Source organism: Rhinoderma darwinii, chromosome 11 (assembly GCF_050947455.1).
Source record: "Rhinoderma darwinii isolate aRhiDar2 chromosome 11, aRhiDar2.hap1, whole genome shotgun sequence".
Classification (NCBI taxonomy): Eukaryota; Metazoa; Chordata; class Amphibia; order Anura; family Rhinodermatidae; genus Rhinoderma; species Rhinoderma darwinii.
In genome coordinates, this window is record NC_134697.1 from 30650328 (window position 1) to 30662197 (window position 11870).

The 11870-nt window shown below is 42.6% G+C and overlaps 1 protein-coding gene across 5 annotated transcripts in view; it reads left to right on the top strand.

Moving 5' to 3' along the window:
• Positions 1 to 11870, top strand: part of BTAF1 (B-TFIID TATA-box binding protein associated factor 1) — a 58020-nt gene that overhangs the window by 44891 nt on the left and 1259 nt on the right. For 4 of the 5 annotated variants that reach the window (XM_075843242.1, XM_075843244.1, XM_075843243.1 and 1 more), the window contains 14 exons: positions 626 to 827; positions 1194 to 1342; positions 3319 to 3471; positions 3686 to 3807; positions 3893 to 4060; positions 7539 to 7616; positions 7930 to 8059; positions 8193 to 8334; positions 8409 to 8539; positions 9155 to 9280; positions 9423 to 9575; positions 9911 to 10122; positions 10283 to 10442; positions 11648 to 11818. In XM_075843242.1, the coding sequence (XP_075699357.1) occupies positions 626 to 827; positions 1194 to 1342; positions 3319 to 3471; positions 3686 to 3807; positions 3893 to 4060; positions 7539 to 7616; positions 7930 to 8059; positions 8193 to 8334; positions 8409 to 8539; positions 9155 to 9280; positions 9423 to 9575; positions 9911 to 10122; positions 10283 to 10442; positions 11648 to 11818 (2097 nt within the window). The remainder of the gene's footprint in view (positions 1 to 625; positions 828 to 1193; positions 1343 to 3318; positions 3472 to 3685; positions 3808 to 3892; positions 4061 to 7538; positions 7617 to 7929; positions 8060 to 8192; positions 8335 to 8408; positions 8540 to 9154; positions 9281 to 9422; positions 9576 to 9910; positions 10123 to 10282; positions 10443 to 11647; positions 11819 to 11870) is intronic. The other variant, XM_075843245.1, reaches the window with a different exon arrangement.

Consider the following 11870-nt stretch of genomic DNA (forward strand, 5'->3'; position numbering starts at 1 on the left):
ACAGTGGGGACTCAAAAGAGCCGGATCCACGGCAGAGGGGCGCAACTGGAGGGCACCAGGTACTATAACTCTATTTAGCCCTTGACGTTTATAGCTTTTGTCCTGGGAGCGGAGGGTTTCTTTAACAATAAACAGATTGCAGAGTGTACCCTGCTGGGACCACCAGCAATCTGTTGTAATCCGTGACGAAACCTGGCAGTAACTGTTCAATTTCCCTGCAGCGCCATCACAGGGGAAATTAAGCATTACACCATGCCCATTCATATAGTTGGGTTATCTGTGTAATATAGGATAATAATATTTTTATAACCGTTTTTCCTCTCTTAACCAAGACAGGTTCCTGAACAGAAGACCCCCGCCACCCCTCTGTCTCAGAATTCGCTACTAGGATATATAAGAATGGGCTTTCTAAACTTGATAACCACTTTTTTAAAAGCATTTCTCAGTATAATTAGAAGTGATGTATACGTTCATATGATAAAATACTTGCCATCACTCTCCTTACCATATCAGGTGTCGGTAATATTGCCCGCTGGGTGAACATTTATGCCCCATATTAAAGTGAAATATATTCTGCAAAACTAGATCTTGCTTTTTTTTTTTAAAAAGATTTTTGTGTTTCCAGCTGCTTCAACATCTTCCTCATCTATTTATGAGTCTGCAACATCCTTACACATCAGTGAGGCATATGGCCTCTCGTTGTGTAGGAGTTATGAGCCGGATCGCTACCATGGAAACCATGAATGTCTTTTTGGAGAAAGTTTTGCCGTGGCTCGGTGCTATTGATGATAACACGAAACAGGAGGGAGCCATTGAAGCGCTAGCTTGTATCCTTTTTATTTTTTCCCATTTTTTTTTTTAAAACTCTTGCAAGACACTTTGGTACCATCTGTAATGTTAAAGGGATTGTCCAGGATTAATTAAGGGTATACTTGTTTTCTGGTATTGCAGCTCATAATCACTCATGTGAATGAGGTGGATTTGCAATACCAGACACAACCCAAGGACGGGTGCTGTTTCTAGAAAAAAGTGGATTCTATAGCCACACAAAATCTTGGTAATTATTGTGACAATAACTTGACCTTTCTTTGGAACCCTGCTCAAATTCATTGGGGGTGGACTCTGTACATATGCATGCATGTATAGCCTGTAAGACCTTTCATAGGTTACTCCTTAACGATGAAACAAAAAAGGTGTGATGGAGCAGCTGGATGTTGGCATTGTCCCATATATAGTCCTCCTTGTGGTGCCTGTTCTGGGAAGAATGAGTGACCAGACGGACAGCGTGCGCTTCATGGCTACTCAGTGTTTTGCAACACTCATCCGGCTAATGCCTTTGGAAGTAAGTCTAATTTAGCAGTCAGCGGAGGCTTCAACTCCGTCCTGCACTCCACCCAGGACCAGACATTTTAGGAAATTTGAGATACACTTTAATCTGCAATTGTTAATGTGACCTGACAGGCAGTGGCTGGGGAGGTGGTGTGGCGGTTTTCATGTATAGTAATTGCAAATATTACAAACCTTCCTTATTTAGTTATGACCAGAGTCTCCCTGTCCTAAAAGATGCATGTAGTTTGATTCCTATCAGACCATTGTGACGGCTCCTCTGTGCTGATGATCATGCCAAGCTGTGATGTATTCTAGGAAATTGCTGGAAGCAGTGGATCCAACATTTAGGAGCTTGCCAGGTTTTCAACATTCATGTCCTATGTGTGAAGGGTGTGGATCCAACTCCCATTGATCAGAGATCATTTATGTTGACGTACCCGGCAGGTGCTGAGATGTAATGCAGTTTAAAATCCGAAATTCAGTATTTGCATATATTTTGACGTCCATCCGTGTGCTACTGCATCTGTTTGTTTTCTTATTGCATCTCGGCCTCATTCACTTCTGTGTTTCTGAGCTGCAGTACCAGACACGGCCACACACATGGGCCATCAAAGTTAAAGGGAATGTGTTGCCAGAAAAACATGTTTTTTAAAAAAAAATTAAACATTTAGTGTGCGGGTGATTAAACATTGTTCAAATTTTTTTTCTTTTTTTCACGAGTCAGGAAATATTATAAATTAATTCTAATTTATAATACTACCCATTTTTGGTCACTAGATGGAGCTATTCCCAAAATTGCAGCTTTGCAAAATTGGGTAAAAAGCCCTCGCTCTAGTGAGCTCTCAGCATCCCCCCCTCCTTTATCCTGGCTAGTGCCGGGATAAACGAGGGGTTTGAACGGTGTAACCTCCTACACTGTGTCTCGCCATTTTTTGAGCTAACACACAGTGTAGTAGGTTTACATACAGTAGTAAACACACACAAACACGAACATACATTGAAATCTCTTACCTGCTCCTGCCGCCGCGTCTCCCTCCGGCCCGTCCGCTCCGTTTGCTGCCGCTGGTCCAAGTGCACAAATCCGGAAGCCGCGACCGGAAGTAGTAATATTACTGTCCGGCCGCGACTTCCGGTCCACAGGAAAATGGCGCCGGACGGCGCCAATTTCGAATTGGACTGTGTGGGAGCGGCGCATGCGCAGTTCCCACACAGACGCCGTACACTGAAGTCAATGGGACGGGAGCCGTTCGAGGTCCCTATGGGACTGTGGCTGCCGTATTCCATGTCTGTATGTGTCGTTAATCGACACACACAGAAATGGAACAAAAAATGGCAGCCCCCATAGGGAAGAAAAAGTGTAAAAATAAGAAAAAGTAAAACACAAACACACAAATGAATATAAACTTTTTTAATAAAGCACTAACATCTTTAACATATAAAAAAATAATTTGTGATGACACTGTTCCTTTAAAAGCTGGAAAAAAATATTTTATCAGACTGTCACTTGGCAGCTCTACGATGCAAACATACGCCAGGCATCCTCCAGCTACTGATATGTCATTAAGATGGGTAAACACATGGACAGGCACAGTATCTTTTGTTGTAGGGAGAAAATGAAATTGAGCCATAATCTACTCACGGTTTTTTCTTGCACCATAAACCTGCAGTATATCGATCTGGTGGAACATCCATTAATCCTGAAGCCAGGTTCCAGCCTCTCTGCCTATGAACAATTAGTTATAAGGCTGGAAACTTCTGTCCGTTATATCGTGCACTTCCATCTGTTACTTTGGACTGAAGTGCAGGATATAATTGTAAGTCATATTTTCTGTAATGTGCCAAGTTTAGTTTCTGTAAGGAGAGAAATGTGAAGCTTACATTATGGTGTACGGATGTTGGTAAAGATCCACGTATCTTCTGCCTGCATCCATTGCCTGCATTCATTGCCTGCATTACTCTGTGAATCACCTTTTTGCTTTTCATTTCTAGGCTGGAATCCCAGATCCTCCCAGTATGTCAGAGGAGTTAATTAAACTAAAAGCCAGGGAGCGCAGCTTCTTGGAACAACTGCTGGACGGAAAGAAACTAGAAAATTATAAAATTCCTGTTCCAATAAAAGCGGAGCTGAGGAAATATCAGCAGGTAAGATGCCAAACCATTTTCTTCTACCGGAGTGCTGCCATGGCCTGAAAATGTGCAAGAGAAGTATATGGAGCGCACCATGATACTTAATAACCAAACCTGATGTGGTATGATATTAACATCCTTTTTTATACCTTTATAGTGCTGTTACAGCTATCGGACACTTGCAGTATTATTCTCGCTCACTTGGTGCATTTATCTTTGTTTCCTAAAGGATGGTGTAAATTGGCTGGCGTTCCTGAATAAATACAAACTCCATGGGATTCTATGTGATGATATGGGTCTGGGGAAGACTTTGCAGTCTATATGTATTCTCGCAGGGGACCATTGCCTTAGGTAAGAATTTTTTTTATGTTCTAGGAATTATTATAATTTAATGTGATTTTGGTTCTTGTTTTAATTATTACTGTATATCCTACAGATCTCAGAAGTATAGCAGGAGTAAGTCTCCAGACTGCACACCTCTCCCTTCACTAGTCATATGTCCGCCAACCTTAACTGGGCACTGGGTGGATGAAGTTGGAAAGTTCTGCTCTAAAGAATATCTTAACCCATTACATTACACAGGTCCCCCGACAGAGCGAGCCAGGCAAGTCCACCATGAAATGCCTTAATGGTCAATATATCGCCACAGTATTTTTATGATCAATGCCTTAAACATTTTTGAACAGACCTGTGTATGTGGAGGATTTACATACTAAACTGCTTCCAAGGTTAATCTCCACTGTTTCTCCATCATTGAACATGATCTCCAAATCTCCTGCATAGCCATAAAACTATGCTTTTTGGCTTTCAAATTATGTTTGATGATCAGCATATACTGACAAGTCCGTGAGTGAATCATAGAAGGTTGTGATTCGGAACAGACCCATCATCCGTTATGGGTCTCCTAAAATCGGTATCCTTGTCGACCGTGTGAACAGAGCCTTATACATTAACTACTGAACTTCCTCCCCCCTTCCCAGTAGCCGCTGCTGGCATCAAGCGTTTTCATTTACTTCTGACATCTAAAAAGCAGGCGATGTACAGCACTAACCGATTTAAAGGATAAAAACCTGAGCTCCGATCTTACTTCGGTTTATTATGAGAAGCTCTTTTTTTTTTCATATTCAGTTTTTTATTGGTTTTAAAACCAACAAATATAAAACACAGTTGGGGGGAAATACAGCCACATGAAAGAGCGAGAAAATAACAAAAAGGCAAAGCCCCAACAAGGAGGCGAGCGTCACATCCGATGACAAGCGACGATCTACATCAGCAACGAAGAGACGCATAATGAACAGGAGCATAGAGAATTAAATAGAGACAGAACAACTCAATCTCTTACACAACATAAAGTGGAACAGCATCCTACAAGCGCCATCACAGGAAGCCAAGCTTAGACAAGGCAGGGGGAAGGAAAACAAACCAGGGCGGAAGAGGGATATGGTAGGGCTCAGGTCAGGGTGAGCCTGGTCTCAAGTTCCGGATTATTATGGGTCGAAAGAAGAGAGATCAGCTATGCGCATTGCAAGGACATGGTTGAAGTGGGCAAAACCAAACAAAGCAGCAAGTAATGACTTCAGTATAAGGCATTATTCACACAAGCGTGTCCGTTTTGCGTACGTTGCAGTTCCGTGTGACATCCATGTACTGTACGCCTCTGCGGTTTTTACGCGCGTATGTCACTCATTTTTTACTTCAAATAAAACTGAAGGAGGTGTTTTTCTTTCTTTAGCAACTGTTGCGTGATTCACGGACAGCACACGGATGAGGTCCATGTGCTGTCCGTGATTTTCACGCGCCCATTGACTTCAATGGGTGCGTGATGCGCAAAAAACGCAGAAGAATTGGACATGCCGTGCATTTCACGCAGCGGACACGCATGAAAAACACCATGTCTGAATGCCCCTATTGACTTGCATAGATTTGTGTGACTGCCGTTTAACGCGCATAACACGGGCGTGAAAAACCATTGTGTGAATAAGGTATATAGGAAGGGGGAATTGGGTCTCAAGTCACTATATTTAAATATGTGGGGAAGAAGGGAACATAGTCCAATGGGACCATATACAGTGAAAGAAATAAGTATTTGATCCCTTGCTGATTTTGTAAGTTTGCCCACTGTCAAAGACATGAACAGTCTAGAATTTTTAGGCTAGGTTAATTTTACCAGTGAGAGATAGATTATATAAAAAAAATCACATTGTCAAAATTATATACATTTATTTGCATTGTGCACAGAGAAATAAGTATTTGATCCCTTTGGCAAACAAGACTTAATACTTGGTGGCAAAACCCTTGTTGGCCAGCACAGCAGTCAGACGTTTTTTGTAGTTAATGATGAGGTTTGCACACATGTTAGATGGAATTTTCGCCCACTCCTCTATGAAGATCATCTGTAAATCATTAAGATTTCGAGGCTGTCGCTTGGCAACTCGGATCTTCAGCTCCCTCCATAAGTTTTCGATGGGATTAAGGTCTGGAGACTGGCTAGGCCACTCCATGACCTTAATGTGCTTCTTTTTGAGCCACTCCTTTGTTGCCTTGGCTGTATGTTTCGGGTCATTGTCGTGCTGGAAGACCCAGCCATGAGCCATTTTTAATGTCCTGGTGGAGGGAAGGAGGTTGTCACTCAGGATTTGACAGTACATGGCTCCATCCATTCTCCCATTGATGCGGTGAAGTAGTCCTGTGCCCTTAGCAGAGAAACACCCCCAAAACATAATGTTTCCACCTCCATGCTTGACAGTGGGGACGGTGTTCTTTGGGTCATAGGCAGCATTTCTCTTCCTCCAAACACGGCGAGTTGAGTTAATGCCAAAGAGCTAAATTTTAGACTCATCTGACCACAGCACCTTCTCCCAATCACTCTCAGAATCATCCAGATGTTCATTTGCAAACTTCAGACGGGCCTGTACATGTGCCTTCGTGAGCAGGGGGACCTTGCGGGCACTGCAGGATTTTAATCCATTACGGCGTAATGTGTTACCAATGGTTTTCTTGGTGACTGTGGTCCCAGCTGCCTTGAGATCATTAACAAGTTCCCCCCGTGTAGTTTTCGGCTGAGCTCTCACCTTCCTCAGGATCAAGGATACCCCACGAGGTGAGATTTTGCATGGAGCCCCAGATCTATGTCGATTGACAGTCATTTTGTATGTCTTCCATTTTCTTACTATTGCACCAACAGTTGTCTCCTTCTCACCCAGCGTCTTACTTATGGTTTTGTAGCCCATTCCAGCCTTGTGCAGGTCTATGATCTTGTCCCTGACATCCTTAGAAAGCTCTTTGGTCTTGCCCATGTTGTAGAGGTTAGAGTCAGACTGATTAATTGAGTCTGTGGACAGGAGTCTTTTATACAGGTGACCATGTAAGAGCTGTCTATAATGCAGGCACCAAGTTGATTTGGAGCGTGTAACTGGTCTGGAGGAGGCTGAACTCTTAATGGTTGGTCGGGGATCAAATACTTATTTCTCTGTGCACAATGCAAATAAATATATATCATTTTGACAATGTGATTTTCTGTTTTGTTTTTTTTAATATAATCTATCTCTCACTGGTAAAATTAACCTAGCCTAAAAATTCTAGACTGTTCATGACTTTGACAGTGGACAAACTTACAAAATCCGCAAGGAATCAAATACTTATTTCCTCCACTGTAGATGTGTATCGCGTGGAGGCAGCTGAGGAGTGACATGAGGTTGTCCATTCTCTATCAAGGCAACCTCCTGCAGCCACTCATCCAATGTTGGAGGGTCCGCCGGTTTCCACTTATGTGGGATGACTGACTTCACAGCCTAGAGGAGATGTCTATTTAGAGACCGTTTATAAATGGGTAGTGTCATAGGGAACATGAATAGAAGAGCGGCCTCGGGGGAATTGGGGACCGAGACCCCAGTGACCTCAGATATGAGTGAGTACAGCAGTCCAAAAGCACATGAAAAGCTCATTTTGATTTCGGTGCAAAAGTTTGTGCTGATGAAAGTTGGAGGTCTACTTTAAGTCCTTTATCTCAGGAGGGGATTCTAATAACTTGCTACTTTGAGATTTTTTTATTTTTTTTTTATAGTAATATTTCTGTTTTACAGGTTGCAACACCAAGTGAAGAAGCACAACCTTATTGTGGCTTCCTATGATGTTGTCAGGAATGATATTGACTTCTTCAGGTAAACACTTTTTACTGGTTCTGGCCCTCCATTTCTGGATAGAATTCTGCTTTATTGCTTTTATGGCTGAGGTGACTGAATTCTACTAAAGCAATGTATGATTAATCTAGACTGTTGGGAATGGACACCACCCGGTTGTCCTACCCGGTTGTCCTACCCGGTTGTCCTACACGGTTGTCCTCACTATACATATAATCATGATTTACCCTTTCTATAGAGAAAACAGGCTTGTCACATTCTCTGCATCCGTGTATAATTTATGTAAATGTCAGACGCCACAATGCATTTGCTGTAAGTTCCTACTTTATTTCAGAAACATGAAGTTTAATTACTGTATTCTGGACGAGGGCCATGTCATCAAGAATGGAAAGACAAAACTGTCAAAAGCTGTTAAACAGATAACCGCAAATTATAGGATTATCCTGTCTGGAACACCAATTCAGGTATATGTGGACGAGGGGCGTATATTCCGCTTGTCTGAATGATAAATTGTCACCGTCGGCAGCAATTGAACGTTCTAGGTCACAGACACTACTCTGTGTACTCAAGACGTTCTCTCGTTCTTTTTCCCCCCAGAACAATGTTTTGGAGCTCTGGTCATTGTTTGACTTCCTCATGCCCGGCTTTTTAGGCACAGAACGCCAGTTTGCTGCAAGATATGGGAAACCTATTTTAGCAAGTAGAGATGCTAAAAGCTCCTCTCGTGAACAGGAAGCTGGTAAGGAATCTGCACGCTTAGAAGAAATTGAAGTTTGTACAAAACTGTCAACTTATCTCCGCACGTATTTACAGGTGTTCTTGCAATGGAGGCATTACACCGGCAAGTTCTGCCATTTTTGCTTCGCAGAATGAAGAAGGATGTATTGCAGGATCTTCCTCCTAAGATTATTCAAGATTACTACTGTTCCTTGAGTCCTTTGCAGGTAAACAAAAGCAAAGAACCTTGTAATTTGTGCTTTTTTTTTTTTTTTTCTTCCAATGACGTGAGTGCGGCAGATTGTTTTGTAGTAGATCTTTCATATCACGGTTGTGAGCTGGCACTCGTGTGTGTGTGTGAGTGACTTGGGGCACCCACACAAGTGGCAGATTTTTTGCGGAATTTTGCATATTGATGAGATTTGTTCAAATCATCGACTTGGCTGGTACTGTAATCAATTACAGATTTTCCATGCACAAATCTGTGTTGAAATCCCCCCCCCCCCCCAACACTTCTGTCTTGTGTAGCCCCGGGGCTAGGATTAAAAAGGGGAATACGCTTTCAGCAAATCAAGATTATTCATTGTAGAAGTTACTCAGTATTACAAGATCTCTGCTTGCAGTCATGCAATTGGAAACCTCAGTGTTTACTCCCAGCCGATTGTAAATCTGTTCTGATCATGTGATAGGCACGCAGGTATGCAGCTCATTATAACGCCGCTCTGATACACAGGGGGGGGATGTAACTTTTCTATGCCACTTAACTGGAATACCACTTTAATTTTTTTTTAAAAGAAATGTAGTACTAGTGGTTTTAAAACTGGTTTATTCTGCAATTTCAGGTTCAATTATATGAAGACTTTGCAAAGTCACGGGCAAAGACTGATGTGGATGAAACAGTCTCTGCAACTTCACTCTCAGAAGAAAGTGAAAAGCCGAAGCTTAAAGCTACAGGACATGTTTTCCAGGTAAGTTGACGACAAAGTAAAGCGACATTATGTGCATGTTTTTCTGCTTCGTTTTAGAAAAGGGATGGGGATATTGTAGCGTGCCTTTTGGACGGCCTTCCCATGTACTGCAATAATTTATAGCGTAATCTTGTCTCCTAAGGCGCTGCAATATCTGCGGAAGCTCTGCAACCATCCTGCGTTGGTTTTAACCACCCAGCACCCAGAGCACAAGAAGGTCACCGATCAGCTAGCGACCCAGAACTCGACTCTGCGGGATATTCAGCATGCCCCGAAACTGTCTGCATTAAAACAAGTATGTAATCTTATAGACAAAACATTTTAACCTGCAAAAGAAACACCAAGGTGCAATGTCATAGGACAAATAGTTTATCTGTCTTGGTTTTCGTGTACGGGGACTTTTAGATGCATTTCTTTTCTTCAGTCATGGCTCACGTACATATGCAGCATAACTAGTGTTGGACGTCTGGTGCTATTTCTCTTGGTCATGCTCCATTTTCAATCCTTTTTAATGCTTAGTCCATTAACTTAAGTGGCAAACAAGCAAGAAGTTTGAGGGTTGCCATGTACTTTGACAATTTTTACTCATCAGACGTGAAACTGTAACATTATTGTTTGTTCTCTTTGCAGTTGTTGTTGGACTGTGGTTTGGGTAATGCCGGCACTCCTGAGAGCGGCACTGAAGCAGTTGTAGCCCAGCACAGAGTATTGATCTTCTGTCAACTGAAGAGCATGCTGGATATCGTGGAACATGACCTTCTGAAGCCTCATTTGCCCTCTGTCACATACTTACGGCTGGATGGTAGCATACCAGCCGGTCAAAGACATTCCATTGTGTCCAGGTGAGTTACAGGGTTAATGTGGATACCTTATTGCGTTTAAAAAATAGCTAAATAATTTGGTTGAGTGAAGCGTTGATTGATTTATTTTTATTGACTGTACCCATTTATTATGCTTGGCACATCCTCCTCATTCTATGACCATGTGTTTTTTGTTTCTCAGGTTTAATAATGACCCATCTATAGATGTCCTGCTGCTCACCACCCATGTAGGTGGATTGGGTCTCAACCTGACTGGTGCCGACACTGTAGTGTTTGTTGAACATGACTGGAATCCAATGAGAGATCTTCAGGCCATGGACCGAGCGCACCGTATTGGCCAGGTAAGAACATAATGCTTTTATGATCGTTTGGCTGCTTATTCTGCACATTTGTCCCATTAACCTGGATATTAAAGTCTGGACATCGATTCTTGCATACTTGGCCATACGTGAAGGAGCCACTGACTTAGTTTTCTGATCAGTGTCTTTATACAAATTTTGTTGTAGCAAATCGATAAGATGTTAACAGGGAGCCCATTTGAATCCTGTGCACTCTATTCACCCGGTCATCATAGGTTTTGGTAGATTTGGATGCATGACCAATAAGATCAGTTTTGCAACAGAAGCCAGTCCGTTTATACTGGCATTTAGGCTCTAAACATTAGAGGTCCTCCACCTTCTGATAACTGATGACCTATCCACTGGATCATCAGTACATGATCTGTGGGGGTCCGGCACCTGGGCCCCACAGATCAGGTGGTCCGGTGCCTCTGTGCACCAGCGGTACATGCCGGAAGCAGTTGGCTCCGGCCACGGAATAGCAACCGAGCTGCAGTACTGTTCAAGTGAATAGGAGCGAACCTGCACCACACCCGCTATGCTATGTATAAAGCCAACTGCTTCTGGGCTCTGTACATAACATTCTGTGCTATAGCATCCGGTGCCCGCAGGACACCATAGCAGCTTATCGGTGTGGAGTGCAGGTGTCGGACCCCCACCGATATACTGATGACCTAACTGGTGGATAGGTCCTCAGTTGTCAGAAGGTGGACAACCCCTTTAAGAGGATAAACTTAAATTGGTCAGTAAACTAGATGAGATTTTTTTATTTTATTTAACCCTGGCAGAATCTTAAATCCCTTTTACACGAGGTCATTATCGGTCAAATGCGCGTTCATATGAATGCTCGTTCCCAATCCTTGCCGTTCATCGGCTGACCATGTAGTTTATGCTGCAAGAAATATCTCTGTTGGCAGCCACTCTCCCTGTGTAAACCAGATGTGCTGCCGACGTGATGAAAATGTATGAGGACGAGCGATCACTCATCCCCATACATGTCCAAGCGTTGCTGCTTGTGAAATCAGTCAAATGAATCAACTGATCGGTCATAGATTCTCTAAGAAAAAAAAAAGCAAAGCTTTGCTTACCCAAAAATAGTTTACATTGACTGCTGGTTTCAGGGGATTCTTTTTTTTTTATTTATTCTACCAGAAGTGAACGGCTGTGACCGGTTTTCATCCATATACTTGAATTTCTTTTTGTTGCAGAAACGTGTAGTAAATGTGTATCGGCTTATTACAAGAGGAACTCTGGAGGAGAAGATTATGGGTCTGCAGAAATTCAAAATGAGTATTGCAAATACTGTAATAAGCCAGGAAAATTCCAGCTTACAGAGCATGGGAACCGACCAGCTGCTGGACCTGTTTACACTTGACAAGGTGGGCATGGGTCATTGTACTCTTCTTATTTGCCAGCATGATGCAGTAAAGG